Here is a 19,535-nt window from a genome sequence, read left to right as displayed (position 1 = left end):
ACCTAGTCGCTGCAGCTCAATATGTCTAACAATGTCGATGTCCGAGAATAGCTGGTACAACTCATGGTTCATTCGACGGCGATATTCTCCGTCAACGCAGATCGGCCCATATCTTTCGGATAATTTTTCTCTCAAACACTCCAAGAGCTGCCTCATCTGTTTGCGCAAGTATCCATGCTTCAGATCCATATAACAGCACGGGTAGTATCAGCGTATTGTAGAGTGTGAATTTGGTCTGGCGGGAGGTGGCCTTGCTTTTGAGTTGTTTGCTCAGAACACTCCAAGAGCTGCCTCATCTGTTTACCATCACAATCCTTCTCCGAATTTCAAAACTGATGTCATTCTTTTGGTTTATGGTGGTACCAAGTTATATAAAATCTTTGACTATCTCGAAGCTGTAGTTCTCAAGTTCCACAGTTGGTCCGACGAGTCCACTGGACGTCTTGCGCGTTGATACCATCAGCTTGGTCTTCTCGTCGTTTACTGTCAGACCCCCATTTTGCAGACTCCTTCTCAATTTGTTCAAAGGTGGCTGTTGTCGTTCTCAGTGCTCGACCCATTATGTCGATGTCATCGGCGTAGGCGAGTAACATGTGTTGTTTGCCTTTGCCTCTCATATGACCTTTTTCAGCAGGATGTTAATAAGGTCGTTCGCTATTAAAGGGCTCCGAGAGATCCTTTCCGACTTTTACTGCTGACATTGTACCAGTTAAAGTTATCCTGTATAGCCGTATTAATTTTGCAGGAATGACATGCCTTTAAACACCTCTGAACAGATAGGGCTGTCGAATGTGGCTTTTGTAGTAGACGAATAGGTGGAATGTGTCGATGTGTTTTTCGTCTTTTCCAGGCTTTGGCGCAGAGTGAAAAACCTGGTCAATGGTGGATTTGTCAGGTCTGAAGCCGCATTGATATGGTCCAATAATGTCATTGACCATTGGCTTCAGTCGTTCACACAGCACGCTGGATAACACTTTATATGCGATGGGAAGGCGACTTATTCCTCTATATATAGGCACATATCGTCTTGTATCCATTTTTGTGCACACGGGACACAGGATGCCGAGGTTCCAATCATTGGGCATGCATTCCCCTAGCTAAATTGTACTAATCAACTGGTGCATGTTCCTTACCAGCATCTGACCACCAGACTTGAATAGCTCGGCTGGTAACGCGTCGGCTCCTGCTGCTTTATTGTTCTTGAGCCGATTAATTGCTTTTAAGACCTCATCTTGGCTAGGTGATATACACTATATACAGTCATCTATTATTGGTTTTTGGGTATCCTCTTCACCGCTACTATTTGATACCAGAAGTTTTTCAAAATGCTCCTTCCAGATCCTCAGCACGCTATCTGTATCTGTCACCAGGTTTCCTTCTTCATCTCTATACCAAAACCTTCGGTTTGGTGTTTTACCCTTTGGTAGAATTTTTGGACTTCATTCTGGCTCCTGTACCTTCTTCATCTCTACAGGAGAATGTGTCTGCACCAAAACCTTCGGTTTGGTGTTTTACCCGTTGGTAGAATACGTTTCTCCTCTCTCCTTTACGTGTTGCTACTGTCGGCAGGGTTGCCCTATAGGCTGCGTTTTTCATATCAGTAGCATTACGACACTGCTGATCGTACAACGGATTTATTGATGGTGGTCTTTGGTACCCTTTTGCTGCAGTTTGTAGTGAGTGGGCAATTCTCTGCCACTGTGCTTCTATATTATTATCGGGACAAGGCGTGCTTTTGTCAAGCAGTTGGGTAAGTTGAGCGGAGTAGGCCTCTGCTACCTGTTGTGTTTGCAGCTTTTCGACGTCGAGTTTCCGTGCTACCTTCACACCTTTGCTGCTACATTAAGACGGGTGCGTACCTTGGCTGCCACAAGGTAATGGTCCGAATCGATATTCGTTCCTCGTATCGATCGAACGTCTAAAACACTGGACGAATGCCTTCCGTCTATCACAACATGATCAATTTGATTTCTCGTTGCTTGATCAGGAGAGATCCAGGTGGCCTTGTGTATATCGAGATGCTTGAATTTGGTGCTGCTAACTACCATATTTGTTGCTGCCTCGAAGTCAATCAATCTCATGCCGTTATCTGATGTTTCTTCATGGAGGCGGAATTCTCCGACGGTGGGGCCAACGATATTTTCCCTTGCGATTTTTGCATTAAAATCTCCTAGCAGAATTTTAAAGTCATGGCCAGGTCAACGGTCTTATGCAGTTACTAGGCGCTCGTAAAAAATGTCTTTGGTCTGTTCATCTTTGTCTTCCGTCGGAGCATGGGCGCAAATGAGACTGATGTAGAAGAACTTCTCTTTTATACGGATTATAGCAATTCGCTGATCTACTGGAGTGAATCTGTAGACGAGGTCTTTTATTATCCTGTTTATTATAAATCCGCAGCCAAATTCACGTCTCGTTTCATGGCAGCTATAAGGGCGTAATCATCAGATTTATTGACACCAGTCCCTTTCCATCGCATTTCCTGTAAGGCAATAATATCGGTTTTGTACTTCTTGAAGTCTCGCGTGTGGGCAACTAACCCGACGCCTCAACCCATTTTGTTATAGTTCTTATGGGTGAAATCGCGGCACATATTAGCTCACTATTTCATCGGGTGATGAAAATAGCTATCCCAGGTGGCACCACGGGGAAGTCAGTCTCGACAATTGAGATGAAAGAGGGACCAAGATAAGCCTGGACTTCACCATGTTAAAGCCAATCAGAGCCGTTGCTTGGTATCTATCATCCCCTACGCCACCCGAATTTTTAAAAATATTTTTTAATAAACCAGACAATGTGTGGATTTTTTAAAAATTATTTTTTTTTGGCATCCATACAAGGCGTGGATTTTTTTAATGCATCTCCAATTATTACATAATATTTCTATAGAGAAAATCTTCTCACAACCTTACTCAACATTACAAATATAATTTCCCATAAAACAAAAACAAAAAAAAACTTTAATCAACATTTTTATTCAATTTTATGTTAATCTTAAACAATTATTTACATAAATTTTATTTACAAAGATGTGGCCGTAGTAGGCTTTCGATACATTTCATGAAGAAAAAAATCCACAATGAATTTTATTGTCACAATGAAAAATCGAGTTTACACATAAAACCGTTAATTTTCAAAAAAAAAAAAAAAAATACTCTCATACTATTTTCAAAATACACATTTTAACTAGTCAGAGAGATGACGAGGCAGAATTGAAATGCATTTTATGTAAATTCGTGAATTTTGTTTGAAACCCCCCAAATAAAAACATGTTCGATTATGTAATGTCGTCGTATTTGATGATTGTGTTTTTGTTGTTGTTCGTTTCTGTTTTTTTATTATTATTTGATAATCGTTGGTTTCAAGTTGGCCAACATTCCGAGCAAGAAGTCGGTTCCATCAAACCACAAAACATGTTGTTAAGTTGGGTTTGTTTTTCGTTAGTCGGTAGCTATGGGGCTCATGGCTCAATGTAATGAATGAATGGATGTCGGTCTGGCTGACCGACTAACTGAATGCATTTAAATGCATTGCTATGTTTGATAATGATAATTATGATGGTCTGTAGGAGGGAGGGTGGAGGTCAGAAATCTGTGTCACTAAGATTGTGCCGAAGCATACAAATCGTGGTAATTTTTGATGGATTTTTTTTAATATTTAAAAAAATTAATGATTTTTATTTAAGGCTTAAAAAAGTATTTAAAAAAACCCCGGCTTGTATGGATGCTTAAAAAATATTTTTAAAAAATCCACGCCTTGTATGGATGACCTTGTATGGATGCCTGAAAAAATATGTTAAAAAATCCACGCCTTATATAATTCCCTGATTTTTTTTAATCCATGCCATGCATAGGCCTTTAAAAACTGTTTTTTGGGTTGGTCGTAATTTTTTATAAATTTAAACCTTTTCTTGTTCCATAAAAATATTTTTTTAAATGTAAAAATAATCTATTAAAATTACAACAACAATAATAACAAACATAACACTTAATTACAAGTTCAATTACCTTGGCATTTATCTGACTGAGAATGTGTATGTGCATGTGTGTTATGTTGATAAGTGCCACATAGTCTGTGGGTATCTGAAACCGATCATATTTCCACTCAAATCTCAATTCAATCGATTTTGAATAGCTTCGTTATTTATCTTTTTTTAAAGCTTTGTCATCATCATATAAAAATACAATAACAATAATAAACCGATATTCAATTTTAAATGTCATGTGAAGATGATGATAAGGGGAGGGCAGAGGGGAAAATGAGCAAGCAATCATAATTGATAATTGTCTTTCTGTTTTGTGTGTCCGGCTAGAATCGTCGATAATATCATGATTACAGCGTAGATTTGTGTTTAAATGTGCGTGAAAGATGGAGGGCGGATCGTGTGTTTACAGTATTTAAAAAAAAAAATCACAACGCACTCATGTAACCATACGTGAAGTGATTAGGAGATCGGGTTCAGGGGACCCCCAGGGTAATGACAGAGAATGTGTGGGTTATATATTTTTTTTTGTTATTTTAAACTTGGGTGCCAAAATTTGTTAGAAATAGAATTAAAAGCAGATGGAGTTCTGGTGAACCTTTTGTAGTCGTATCAGATTTGAGGTCCTATTATCTAGGTCCAAAATATGGGTTAGGATTTTAACAATTGTATTGTAGTATATTTATCCCATGGAAAAATAATTTCGAGTAACTAACATTTATATTAATCTTAGTTCAATAAGTTCTCCTATAGGTATTTAATGCCTTACAGAGTTCTTCAATACCTTTCAGAGATGTTCAATATTTTTCCGAAATCTCCAGTATAAAAAAATCTATAAGTATTCGAGAAATAGAAAATTCTGCTATTTCCCATGTGTAACTCAGAGGCCTTCAATACCTTTCAGAGGTCTTCAGAACGTCTCAAATTCTTAAACACCTTTCAATGTCTTCAAGACACTTCAGATTTCCGCAATTTCCGAGGTCTAAAAACCTTTCAGAGGTCTTCAAAAACTTTCAAATGTCTTTAAGACTTTTCAGAGGTCTTCCAGGCCTTTTTCAATTCTTTCCAGTGGCCATCGATGCCATTTATAGATCTTCAAGACCTTTCAGAGATCTGCAATACCTTTTAGAGAACTTTAAGACCTTTTATAGGTTCTTCACTGGTCTTCTGTAGATAACAAAATTAGAAGTATTCGAGACACATAAAACCCAGGTGTGTAGCTAAAATCCATATTCGCCTCAGGGTCATAGGTCATATAGAAAGTCCTGCTGTGTTGCTAACAATCATATCAACTTTAGTGATCTATAAGACCGTAGGCTTTAGATGTCTTCATCAGTTTTCAGAGATCTTTAAGGCCTTCCAGAGGACTTCAATGGACCTTTTATAGATATGCAAGACCTTTCAGAGGTCTAGAGATTTTGATATTTTATTAAAGGTTTTTTTAAGACCTTGTGGATGTTCTGAAGATATAGAGTTTTTTTTTTTTGAAGTCCTTCAAGATGTTTTCAAGATCTGGTATTAGTGATCTTCAAACCCTTTAGTGGCATTCAAGACATTTTAGAAGCATTTGAAGTCCCAAAATTCTTAAAGACCTACTAGAAGTTTTTTTTGAAGGTTTTCTAGAGATTTTGAGGTATTAAAGCGGTTTTAAAAATATAGAGGTTTTTTGAAGACCTTCTAGGGGGTCTCAAGGTCCTATAGAGGGCTTGAAGACCTTCCAGAGATATTCTAAAGGCTATCTTGATCTTAGATAAATTGGCAACGACATCTTAGAGGCCATCAAGCCCTTCGAGACTTGATAAAGGGTTTCAAGATAGGGTTTTCGTGGTCTTCAAAACATTTAGGGGCCTTCAAGAACCTCTAGTAGGTTTTGAAAAACCTCTAGTAGGTTTTGAAGACCTTCAAATGCCTCTAAAAGGTCATGATGGCCTCTAAAGGTCCACTAAAGACCTCTAAAACCTGATCTTTAATGCCTTTGTAAAGACCTTCGAAACGTCTTGAGGGCCTCTAAGATTAAAGAGCTTTTGGAGGGTTTTTGAAGATCTTCTAGAGATTTTGAGGTCTTGTAGAGGTTTTTGAAGACCTTTTTTAGGTTTTGAAGGTATTAAAGAGCTTTTTCGACTTTATTCTAAAGATATTCGTTTAATAGTCCTCCAGTCCTTTAGAGGCCTTCGATACTTTTTAGATGCATTTGAAGACTCACAAAGGCCTCCGAGTGCTTCGAGAGGTTTTTAAAACTTTCTAGAGGTTTTCAAGACCTTCAAAACTTTCATCAGACTTCTTCTCTTCAGAGTTTTAAAATTATTTGTTTTTATTTCCCCCCTAAAATTACCACTTAAGTCACTTGACATTTTACCTTGCCATTTAATTATTGACTTTGCATTTTGAGAACCGATGCCATTTAAAATTAATTACATGATGTCAATATCCGAGATTTTAATGTATAATTTCTATTTTTTAAAAACTAATATTTTTCTCATGTTCAATTTTCATTACAGCCACTCCCCAACCCTCCAATTTTTGTTGAGCCTTCCCTGCCCGCCCTGGCTTTATGACCACCATATAACATGATGCCATGTTGCTGTTGTTGTTGTAATAGTAATTGCATGCAACAACCATACCACCAGCCGGCTTTGTAGTACTACTTCATCACTTTGGACATTGGATGAATTAAAAAAAAACAACAACAATCTACGACAACAACATCACCATCATCGACTAATAACAACAGAACTACAACAACAAAGCATTAAATTCACAATAATATTAATAACTGCTGATCTCCATTTGCTATTGGGATTTTGAAAAAATAGAAAATCAGTAAATAATTGCATTTGAATAATTACAAAAAAATATTGCATCGATCCGCATCGCCAGACAGAAAAAAATATTCACATTATCCAGACCGAATTAAAATTATTGAAAATAGCCAAAAGTTCCGTGCGGATCGGAGTTGCTTGCAGTCATGAAGGCCATCAAAGATATTGTCCATCCGGTTAAAAAGGAATTTCGAAGAGAGAAATGCGGTTTCGAGCACACACCGCCAGATGATTTTGTCAAGTCACAGGTAAGTTTTAAGAGAAACAAATTATATTATTTATAGAAATTCATAAACCGAAACAGACAAATTTCAAATTTAACGTAAATTTGGTAGGCTATGCAAAATTTCATTTCAATTGGCTGAACATTAGGTTTTTGGTGCACCATTTACCCAAAATCGGACTAAGTTATATATGGGAGCTATATGTAAATTTGAACCGATTTCAATTAAACTTGACACACGTCATACTTGTCTCAATTTAGTGGGCTATGCATAACGTCGCCTTAATTAGCCAAAATTTTGGAAGGTTGATTCACCATTACCAGAAAATCCGATGAAGCTATATATGGGAGCTATATCTAAATCTCAACCGATTTCGACAATACTTAACACCCAATTCGGTAGGCTATGTAGGTAGGCTTCTTTCGGACAAACTTTGGAAGTTTAGTGGACAGTTTACATGAAATCTGACTAAGCTATATATGGGAGCTATATTAAAATCTGAAGTGATTTTCATTAGAGATCCTCGTTCTTGCGACCAAATAAAAAAGCTGTGCCAAATTTCATATGAGATGGTCTTCCAGCAAACATGGCATGTGCTTCGACTTCTAGATATGAAGTGACACCTAGAGATATTGGATAGAACATATAACTTCTAAATAATTTTAAACCTCATAGAGGTATATTAAGTCTTCCTAAGGTATTCAAGGTATAGAAACCATTAAGATTTTCAGGGGGTCTTTATTATATCCGAAATGTTATCCAGATCTAGAAGAAATTTCGTGTATTCAAAATATTCTTCAGATTTTATAGAAATTTGTAAAGAGGTCCTCAAGACGTTTTAAAGAAGTCTTTAAGACGTCAAAAGCTTTAAGAACTTTGAAGGCATTTGAAGTCTCACAAAGGTCTTCAAAACTTTCTTGGTGTTTTTTTCAAAACCTTCTATATCTATCTCTATATATCTATAGAGGTCTTCAAGAGCTTCTAGAGTAATGTAAGTCCTAGATGACTTCAATCTTTTAGAATGCTTCTATTGAATGGTTTTTGTGAATAAAAAAATACAAGCGGTGTTTCATTGTTTTTCTAGAAGTCTTCCTGATATTTTCAAAGCTCTTCTATCGACTAAGAACCTCTGGAGATTTTTCTAAAAGCACTTCTAAAACGTATAATGAGCCTCTAGACCAGTGTTGAACAGAACTAAATTAAGAATAAGTGTGGGATCATAATCAAAAATGATTGACCATAAGAGAAAAAAACAGAATACTCTTTTAGCCATCACCGCTATCGTAATGTTTTGTGCATTAGGGCTCTAGACATTATTACGGCATTCTTCATTATTTCGAGTTCTTTTGGATATTCAGCAGATTTCTAGGTATTTTAGAGGACTTCTTCAAGATATTTAGAGGCCTTCAATAACATTTAGAGGCATTTGAAGTCTCACAAAAGTCTTCAAAACCGTATTGCCTAATTTCAGAACCTTCTAAAAGGTGTCAAGATCTTATAGAGGCATTCGAGATATTCTATAGTAATGTGGGGACCTAGAAGACTTCAAGAGGTATTAAAGGTTTCCAAATTCTTCTATGTGACTTTCAAAATGACATATGGGTATAAAAATACAAGGGGTTTTCTATTGACTTTCTGCACGTCTCCCTGAAACTTCCAGAGCTCTTTTATTGACTAAATGCTCCCAGAGATTTTTCTAAAGCAATTCTACACCTTCTAATGAGATTCAAGAAAGTATTCTGGGAATTTCTATAGGAGATCGGATACAATACCTTTAGGCGCATTCAATACATTTTAGAGGCATTTGAAGCCTCACAAAGGTTTTCATGGATTTCCATAGGTTTTCAAAACCTTATGGATGTTTCCAATACTTCGTAGAGGATTTGAAGTCCTTCCAGACTAGGATATTTGAAAATTTATTTAGATTAAAAAAAACCGGGAGAATTTCCAGACTTATTAAAGTCTTTCTAGAGATTTTAAAGATTCTATAGAAGTCTTTTATGAATATGGGGTCTTACACATGCCTTCAGTCGAAAAGGTTCCTGAGGTATTTTATAGACCTCCAGATTTTTCGTTTCTTCTTCAAAGACTCGATTCCTACGACCTGAATGTACAGGGAAAGAGTGGGTCATCCGTACCAATATTTCTGGTACCTCCGCCTCAAACTGTGGTAAATAAAAAAACACATTTATTAAAAAAAAATCGTTTCACCTCAATACTAGATTCCGTAGACCTCCCTCTGTTTATATAAAAAAACACCCTGATTAAAAATCTGTTGTCTTGCGGACATTTTTTTCCAACAGAAAAACGGACTTAGTCTAAGAGATTTCTTTTCTATATGGACATAATCCTCAAGCTTTGAGAATCCAGCATTTCTTAAATAAATTTTTTATGTCTCACAGAAGCGAGGAATTTATAAATAATTTTTTTAGGGTTCTACTAAATGTTTGTAAGGATCTTCCTTCTGAATGTATATTAAGGGAACCCCCCCATTCTCGATTTTTTATTTTTAAGATTTTAAATGGGCTGGTAAATGAATACCAATGCTTGTTAAGATTTGTAACTTGGCACATATATATTTGAAGATTTAAAAAGGAAGAAAAATAATTTACCAAAATTTGTTGTTGTTTTTTGGGTTCAAAGAAAAGTCCATATTTCCGATGGCGGGCATGATAACTCCTCACTGGAACATAGGAATCCGAAAATTCCAACTGTGTTAGAAAGAGGACATGTCTGGCTCTCGTATGAACTAGGATTATTGACTTCGCACAACAATTAACAATTTTTTTTTTTTTTGGAAAATCGCCTATTTTTTACCACAAACTAAGTTAAAAAATAAGGAAGATCTTCACCGATTGGCTTTATCCTAGTTCATACGAGAGCTACACACTCCCAGAGAAACGTGTCAATTTGAAACCGATTGGATTATTAGTTTTTGAGTTATCGTGCCCGCCATTCGTTTTGAGAAAAACGCGTTTAAAGTTTGAGAAGCCCTTTAGCCGTCACTTGATGCTGACACAATAAATCGGCTATATCTTCAAGAGTTCTTGAGATTTTCACTTGAAATTTTGTAGGAACATTCTAGAATTAGAGTAGATTCGAATTAAATCAAAAAATATTTTGACACCGAGAATGGGGGGGTCCCCTTAAAGGTCCTAAACATCTGAGAATTTCCAAAAATTATTTTTGCAGCATCTTCAGAATTTCAAGCTCCCTCCCACCACCAACGAGTCACGATTAAAAAAAATATTTTTTTATGGTCCTGCAAATATTTTTCCTTCTAAATATTTTTCAAGGATCCTCAAAACTAAGGTTTATTCAAAAAAGAATAACAGTATTCAAAGGACGTATAAAATATATACTCTCATTTTTTTGGTGTATCTTCCATCTGAATATTTTTCACGGAACCTCAAATCCGAGGCATTATTTTTTTATAAAAAATATTTTCCAGCATACTTAAGAAATATTTTTCAAAGTATTAAAGGCCTCAAAATGTTCCTCAATTATTAGTTCCCCGACCAAGGAATTTTTAAGTGTTTATCAGGCCTTAAGATTTTTTCAAACATCCTCCGAATGTAATCAAAAAGTAAAATATTTTGTAAAAATATGTTCAGCATTCTCAGTCAAATTTTAAAAAATATTTTTCTAAGGTCCCAATTGAAAATAATTATCAGGCTTTTAGAATTTTTTTTTAATTTTCTAAAAAATACTTGAATGTAAATTTGGGCTTGAACAGGTGTTTTCTCATTCAATGCATTGCCATTGAGCAGAATATTTGATATGAAAGTGGTGGGGTGCGAAACATAACATCACATATAAATGTCTGTTTTTCAAGAGGTTCTTAACCTGTCAAATAAACAAAAATTCCGTTTTTGACAATCTGTTCTGCTTCTCTGATGTTTGTTTTTAAATTCCCAATTCCTCCCTTTGCTTCTTATAATCATCTTTATGGGGAAAATAGGCTCTGGAATCTAGTTGTGACCTTTTGTAGGCCTTTGTTTTTTTTGTTATTTTTTCGAAACTATAAAAATCAACCCATTCGCAGGGCAATTAATACAAAAACAATTTACTAAATGAGTTCAAGGTATTAAAGCAATGCCCTAATGGCTGCAATAGAAAATTAAAAAAATAAAATAAAAACAACAAAACTAAAGTTTATTAAAAATTTATTTGAACAATACAAACAAGACGACTCAATGAGTTACGACGTCGATGTTAGTTAGGCTGGGGGTGTAAATTTTATAAGTTACCAACCAAAGTGGCGTTTTTCTTTTTTTTGGGCAAGTGTCCAATACAAAATTGGTTATTAATCGGTAATTTAAAAAATAGGCAGCAACAACAACAGTAATAATAACAACAACTAGAAAATTGTAGAGACATGTGGTAAAAATCCCAGGGAATGGAGGGCTATGGCCGAGGTCCTGACAGTTGCCAAAGGGGGTAGGTCGGTCTTTGAAGAAGAAAAACACTAAAAAATCTATTCCATCATCATTTGGGTCAATGTCCAAGAACATCAAAAATTCCACCCAAAAAACCAACAACAATAACAAACCGAAACACATAAAAACGAAATTGAAAAACCCTGACCTGCTAAGAAAAATGTGTTTTTCTTCTCTTCGATGATTTCAGCCTTTTTTCAACACGCACCCAATAACGAACTTTTTTCTAGTGGTTGTTTAAAGAACCTAGATTTCGATTTCAAAACGATTATAAAGGGAAAGGGTTCGGTTCGGCATGTCATTCTTTCACCTTGAGAGAGAACCTTGTTCAACCGCAGATGATGGCATGGGGTTTTAGGTACCTTTAATAGAATACTAAAATATGCAATTTCAATGCTAGCGGAAGTAGGTCATTGAACCGTCCCCCTTTTTTCGGAATCTCTTCGAAATTTTACTAAAAAAAATAAATTTTTTCGCTCTCTTTTCAGTGGCAAAATCGCACCAAGAGCATCGTTTATCTGCTGTATCGCCTCTTCTTGGCCGGATTCTTTATTGCTGTGGTCATCGATTCGATGATCGATCATTATTACAATGCCAATTTCGGGCTGTATTTCATCTACATGACCAATTGGGGCATCCTAATGTGCATGTTGACAAATATATTTGCAGCCATATTGGTGCTGATATGGCATTATCGTCCCGAGTATGCAGGTGAGTAAGATAGAAAAAGCGTGGATTTTTTAAAAAATATTTTTTCAAGGACCTATACAAGGCGTGGATTTTTTAAAAATATTTTTTTCAAGTGCCTATACAAGGCGTGGATTTTTAAAAGAATATTTTTTAATGGCCTATACAAGGCTTGGATTTTTTTTAAGGCGTGGATTTTTTAAAGAATATTTTTCAAGGTCCCACCATCACCAAGGCGTGGATTTTTTAAAGAATATTTTTCAAGGTCCCACCATCACCAAGGCGTGGATTTTTTAAAGAATATTTTTCAAGGTCCCACCATCACCAAGGCGATGATTTTTTAAAGAATATTTTTTCAAGGTCCTAATATTTGTTTTTATTTCCATTTCAGATAAATTGTTAAATTTGGAATCCCTAACAAGCCCATTCCGCATCTATTGGGGCATGCACATAACAACGCTGGTCGTATCGATTGTCATTACGATTATCTATTGGACCCTGCTGTATGATGGTAGGTCTTCACTTAACCTATATATTGATTTATTTACTAAATCTCTTCCCTCTCCTCTCTCTTTTTGTGTGTCTCTCTCTCCCACAGTCCACGAAAGTAACCTGAATGCCACCAACATCCTCACTCACGTCTTCAATTCGATTTGCATGTTCGTGGATCTGCTGATTGTGGCGCATCCCTTGAGGCTGCTGCATATGTTTTTACCGGTCGTATTCGGTATTATCTATGCCATTTTTTCGGCCATATACCAGCTGAGTGGGGGACATAATATGTAAGTAGCGAATAGTCAAAAATGTCGTAAACCTGTATAAAACTATAAAAAATCAGTAATTTCGAAAAATCACCAATTGCATTAAAAATAGAATGGTATATAGATTTTTTTACAAATTGTAAAAATTTCAAATATTGATTTTTGTGATTTCAAAAATGTCGTAAACTTGTATAAAACTATGAAAAATCTATGATTTCGAAAAATTACCAATTGTTTTCAAAATGGAATGGTATATCGATTTTTTACAAATTGTAAAAAATTCTAAAAGTGTATCTTTGATTTTCAAAAATGTTGTAAACTTGTATAAAACTGTAAAAGATCAATAATTTTGAAAAAATGTCAATCGCTTTAAAACTGCAAACATCGTGACAATTTTTTACAAATTGTAAAAGATGTCAAATACTGTATTTTTTATTGTAAAATATTGTCGTAAACTTGCATAAAATGTATAAAATGAGACACCATTGGAAAGCTCGATATTATTAACCAGTCAACTTATGATATGCTACAAAATAATGTTCATTTCTTCAGGAATTGGTATTTCACATTTGTCAAAAATGTCACAAACTTGTATAAAACCATGAAAAGGAAATAATTTCGGAAAAATTTGCTTTTTCTTAAAAAATTCAAAGAACGGGAATTTTTTTATAATTTTAAAAATATTTTTGCGACTGTCACAAATGTCATAAAAATTTAATTTTTTAAAATTCAAGAAACGGCAAATTTTGTACAATTTTGTTAAATACTTTTGCGACTGTCAAAAACGTCGTAAAGTTGTATAAAACCATAATAAGGCAATATATTAGCTAAAAATGTAAATTTCTTTAAAAATTCGAAGAATTGGAAAATTGTTTTACATTTTTTCGTGATTGTCAAAAACGTCGTAAACTTGTATGAAACCATGAAAAGGCAATAGTTTCACAAAAAATCACAATTTCTTTTAAAATTCAAGGAACTAAAAATTTTTCACATTTTTTTAATAGTACTGCGAATGTCAAAAACGTCGTAAACTTGTATAAAACCATAATAAGGCATAAAATTCGCTAAAAATAAAAATTTCTTTAAAAATTTGAGCAATTGAAATTGTTTTAAGTTGTTTTAAATTTTTCTGTGATTGTCAAAAACGTCGTAAACTTGTATAAAACCATAATAAGGCAATAGATTCGCTAAAAATGTAAATTTCTATAAAAATTCGAAAATTTTGAAATTTTTTACAGTTGTTTTAAATTTTTCTGTGATTGTCAAAAACGTCGTAAACTTGTATAAAACCATAATAAGGCAATATATTTTTGGCTAAAAATGTAAACTTCTACCATAAATGACAATTGTTTCCCGAAAAATATTTTAAAATTGTTTTAAAATTTTCTGTGATTGTCAAAAACGTCGTAAGCCTGTATAAAACTATTTAAAACATCTGTATGTAGGGAAAACTAAAAATACTGTTAATATACAAGGTCTAGAATAATTTTTAAAATATTTTCAATATTTTTGGGATTGTCGTAAACTTGTATGAAACCATGAAATGACAATAGTTTGCGGAAAATTTTTAATTTCTTTGAAATTTATCAAACGGGACATTTTTTAAAAATTTTCAAATATGTTTGTGGTTGTCAAAAACGTCGTAAACATGTATAAAACCATAACATGACAATAGTTTGCGAAAAAATGTAAAATTCTTTAAAAATTCAAGGAAATGGACGTTTTTAGCAAGTTTTTACATATTTTTACGACTGTCAAAAACGTCGAAAACCTGTATAAAAAATTAAAAAAATGGACTATATACGGAAAATGATGAACTACGTTAAACTACACGGTCTAGGACATTTTTGGAAAATATTTTCAATATTTTTGTAATTGTCGGAAATGTCGTAAATGTCATTATTTTCTTTATCTTTTTTTCTAGTAAGGGGAAGCCATATATTTACCATGTGGTCGATTGGGATAAACCGGTGAATGCCACCTTGACCGTAATCGCTGTCCTGCTGCTATCCTGCGTCATTTATATGCTGCTCTTTACAATTTACAAATTGAGAACATTACTCTATCGACGCATCAACAAGGCCTCCTTTATACTGCCCACAACCACACCACCTCCACCAATTACCAAAAAGAAAGCCGGTACCGGAGTGAAACATTCCTCGTCGGGCATATCAATGGTGCTGGGCGATTTTGAGGGCAAAACTAATCCCGCCTTTTCACAGAGTTCTGAAAATATAAATAAGAAATAGAAAAGCGAGTTGTAAAAAATTTAATTAATTTATTTTAGTCGAATTTCATGAAAAATATTTTGAAAATGAATATTTTCAGAAAAAAATATTTTTTTTATTTGTGTATTTATTAAAAATTATTATAATTATTTTGGTTTTAAATTTTTGTTGTAAATTATTGAGACATCATAAGTTTTAGTATTTAGTGTCGAATAAGTCCACCCACATACATATCTGTTTTAGTCATTGTTTGTACCTTAGTATCATCATTATTTAGTTAGTCTCAGGGGAACAAAAAATTATTGTTGAAGCGATATATTTTTTTTTAAATATAATTATAAATAAAATTAATTTTTAAAATAATTTAAGTAGTAACAAATTTTGTAGCATGAAAATAAGAAATAAAAAACAAACTAATTTTAATTACCGCATGGTTTTAATGCAGAAAATATTAAGGATCTGAATGGTCCATGAAAAAACAACATAGTTGTGTAGGGTATAAATATGTTTAAAATATCCACGCCTTGATAAGGACCTTTAAAAAATATGTTTAAAAAATCCACGCCTTGATAAGGACCTTGAAAAAATATGTTTAAAAAATCCATGCCTTGATAAGGACCTTGAAAAAATATGTTTAAAATATCCACGCCTTGATAAGGACCTTGAAAAAATGTGTTTAAAATATCCACGCCTTGATAAGGACCTTGAAAAAAATATGTATAAAAAATCCACGCCTTGATAAGGACCTTGAAAAAAATATGTTTAAAAAATCCACGCCTTGATAAGGACCTTGAAAAAAATATGTTTAAAAAATCCACGCCTTGATAAGGACCTTGAAAAAAATATGTTTAAAAAATCCACGCCTTGATAAGGGACCCTTGAAAAAAATATGTTTAAAAAATCCACGCCTTGATAAGGACCTTGAAAAAAATATGTTTAAAAAATCCACGCCTTGATAAGGACCTTGAAAAAATATGTTTAAAAAATCCACGCCTTGATAAGGACCTTGAAAAAATATGTTTAAAACATGTATGCCATGGTAGAGACCTTGAAAAAATATTTAAAAAATATTTCCTGGGAAATTATTCTTTTTTTGTAATCCATGTCCTGTGAGACTTGTTTCCAAAATAAAAAATTCCCAGACCATGATTTCTATTATTTTTTTGTAATTGTTAAAATATTAATTTCACGAGGCCATAATTACAATGTTAACACCTTGTTGGACGGACAAAATGAGACTTCTAATTGGCCAGCAACACCTGCATTTTAGCCACAGAAAAAAAAACACTGCATGACGAAGGATGTACGCCAGGTCATCCATCACCTTACTGTTGAATTTGAACCCAAATGATATGCGTGCATGTGATTCTCCATGCATATGTATGTGTGAGACTAACACCAACTCACCTCAGGAGGTTGTTTAGATTTACTAAGAATTAATCCTTTTTTGTTGTCCTTTCGATTGTCACACATATCCTGTGTGATGACTAATCACAATTCACTTTCACTTGTCCGGCTGACTGCATTGTGTGCAACATGTATCACAATGGCAACAACAACAACAACGACATATAAAAAGGATTAATCGGTAATAAAAAAGGGGACAACAAAACAACTTCCGTTATTAGTGGACCTTACACACCCCATTAATGTTTTTTGCATGCTACATGCATGCGATTCGAGTCTAGTCGAATCGAGTTTCCCCCCGCATTCGAGTCGAAATTCGAATGTCAATAACGTCATTATCCTTGCTATTGAAATTCCCACATGGTGGCGTGGTGGACATTTAATTAACACGCATACACATACAAATGTGCACTACTTCTGTGTGTGTGAATGGCAGACAATTGTAATGGCAAATAAATGAGAGTTATTATATTTTATTCATAGAGCAAGGATAATGCCAAGAGAGCAAGAGTAAACATGTCAACTCTCGAGACAATGGGAGTGAAAACCAGGCGTGGATTTTTTAAAAACATATTTTTCAAGGCGTGGATTTTTTAAAAACATATTTTTCAAGGCGTGGATTTTTTAAAAATATTTTTTCAAGGCGTAGATTTTTTTAAAAATATTATTTTCAAGGCGTGGATTTTTTAAAAATAAAAATATTTTATATTTTTTTCAAGGCGTGGATTTTTTAAAAATAAAAATATTTTATATTTTTTTCAAGGCGTGGATTTTTTAAAAATAAAAATATTTTATATTTTTTCAAGGCGCGGATTTTTTAAAAATAAAAATATTTTATATTTTTTTTTCAAGGCGCGGATTTTTTAAAAATAAAAATAAAAATATTTTATATTTTTTTTTCAAGGCGCGGATTTTTTAAAAATAAAAATATTTTATATTTTTTTTTCAAGGCGCGGATTTTTTAAAAATATTTTTTAAAGGCGTTGATTTTTTAAAAATATTTTTCAAGACATGGATTTTTTAAAAATATTTTTTCAAGGTGTGGATTTTTTAAAAATATTTTTTTCAAGGCGTGGATTTTTTTAAAGATATTTTTTTCAAGGCGTGGATATTTTAAAATTTTATTTTTTCAAGGCGTGGATTTTTTAAAAATATTTTTTTAAGGCGTGGATTTTTTAAAAATATTTTTCTCAAGGCGTGGATTTTTTAAAAATATTTTTCTCAAGGCGTGGATTTTTTAAAAATATTTTTTTCAAGGCATGGATTTGTTAAAAATATTTTTTTTCAAGGCGTGGATTTTTTAAAAATATTTTTTTCAAGGCATGGATTTTTTAAAAATATTTTTTTTCAAGGCGTGGATTTTTTTAAATATATTTTTTTTCGAGGCGTGGATATTTTAAAATTTTATTTTTTGAAGGCGTGGATTTTTTAAAAATATTTTTTTAAGGCGTGGATTTTTTAAAAATATTTTTTTCAAGGAGTGGATTTTTTAAAAATATTTTTTTCAAGACGTGGATCCAAAGATATTTTTTTCGAGGCGTGGATATTTTAAAATTTTATTTTTTCAAGGCATGGATTTTTTAAAAATATTTTTTTCAAGGTGTGGATTTTTTAAAAATATTTTTTTCAAGGCGTGGATTTTTTTAAAGATATTTTTTTCGAGGCGTGGATATTTTAAAATTTTATTTTTTCAAGGCGTGGATTTTTTAAAAATATTTTTTTAAGGCGTGGATTTTTTAAAAATATTTTTCTCAAGGCGTGGATTTTTTAAAAATATTTTTTCAAGGCGTGGATTTTTTAAAAATATTTTTCAAGGCGTGGATTTTTTAAAAAAAATTTTTTAAGGCGTGGATTTTTAAAAAAATATTTTTTCAAGTCGTGGATTTTTTAAAAAATATTTTTTCAAGGCGTGAATTTTTTAAAAAATATTTTTAATGAGAGTGAGGATTTCTTAAAAATATTTTTTCAAGGCGTGGATTTTTTAAAAAATAGTTTTTTCAAGGCGTGGATTTTTTAAAAATATTTATTCAAGGCTTGGATTTTTTAAAAATAGTTTTTTCAAGGCGTGGATTTTTTAAAAATATTTATTCAAGGCTTGGATTTTTTAAAAAATAGTTTTTTCAAGGCGTGGATTTTTTACAAAATATATTTTCAAGGCGTGGATTTTTATAAAATATTTTTCAAGGAGTGGAGTTTTTATAAAATATTTTTTCAAGGCGTGGATTTTTTTGCAAAATATATTTTCAAGGCGTGGATTTTTTATAAAATATTTTTCAAGGCGTGGCGTAGGGGATGGTAGATACCAAGCAACGGCACTGATTGGCTTTAACATGGCCAAATACAGGCTTATCTTGGTCCCTCTTTCATCTCAATTGTGGACACTGACCTCCCCGCTGTGCCACCTGGGGAGCTATTTTCATCACCCGATGAAATAGTAAGCTAATATGTGCAGCGAGTTCATCCATAAGAACTATAAAAAATGGGTTGAGGCGTCGCGTTAGTTGCCCACACTCGGAAAACCGAACCTACTATGAAAAAGCAAAGAAAAAGAAAACCAAACCCCCTAATGTTGACGACCCCCACAAACGTATAAAGGACCACGATCAGCACTTGGAATGTGCACACGTTGTACAGAACAGGCACAGTGTTCGCATTGGCAGATGTACTCAAGAAGTACCAAGCCGATATCTCCATATACACAAAGCCACTTGGATTTCTCCCGATCGAACAGCGAGAAATCAAATCGATCATGTTGTAATAGACGGAAGGCATTCATCCAGTGTTTTAGACGTCAGATCAATCTGAGGAGCGAATATCGATTCGGAATATTACCTTGTGGCAGCCAAGGTACGCAGCAAAGGTGCGATCTAATGTAACACGGAATTTTGACGTCGAAAAGCTGCAAACACAACATATAGCAGAAGCCTACTCAGCTCAACTTACCCAACTCCTTGACGAAATCACCCCTTGTCCCGATAATAATATAGAAGC

The 19,535-nt window shown here is 33.7% G+C and overlaps 1 protein-coding gene across 1 annotated transcript in view; it reads left to right on the top strand.

Annotated features, from left to right (window-relative positions):
- Positions 1 to 15,158, top strand: part of LOC133325370 (uncharacterized) — a 29,463-nt gene extending 14,305 nt beyond the window's left edge. The window contains exons 5-9 of the mRNA XM_061534142.1: positions 6,909 to 7,046; positions 11,950 to 12,172; positions 12,540 to 12,659; positions 12,747 to 12,930; positions 14,834 to 15,158. Of these exons, the coding sequence (XP_061390126.1) occupies positions 6,909 to 7,046; positions 11,950 to 12,172; positions 12,540 to 12,659; positions 12,747 to 12,930; positions 14,834 to 15,158 (990 nt within the window). The remainder of the gene's footprint in view (positions 1 to 6,908; positions 7,047 to 11,949; positions 12,173 to 12,539; positions 12,660 to 12,746; positions 12,931 to 14,833) is intronic.
- Positions 15,159 to 19,535: the final 4,377 nt, after the last annotated feature.

The sequence above is a fragment of the Musca vetustissima genome, unplaced genomic scaffold (genome assembly GCF_032173495.1).
Source record: "Musca vetustissima isolate MV318-11 ecotype Yass unplaced genomic scaffold, APGP_CSIRO_Mvet_v1 utg1286, whole genome shotgun sequence".
NCBI classification, from domain to species: Eukaryota; Metazoa; Arthropoda; class Insecta; order Diptera; family Muscidae; genus Musca; species Musca vetustissima.
Note: the sequence above shows the minus strand (reverse complement) of the source record. Positions and strands in the feature narration are given on the sequence as shown.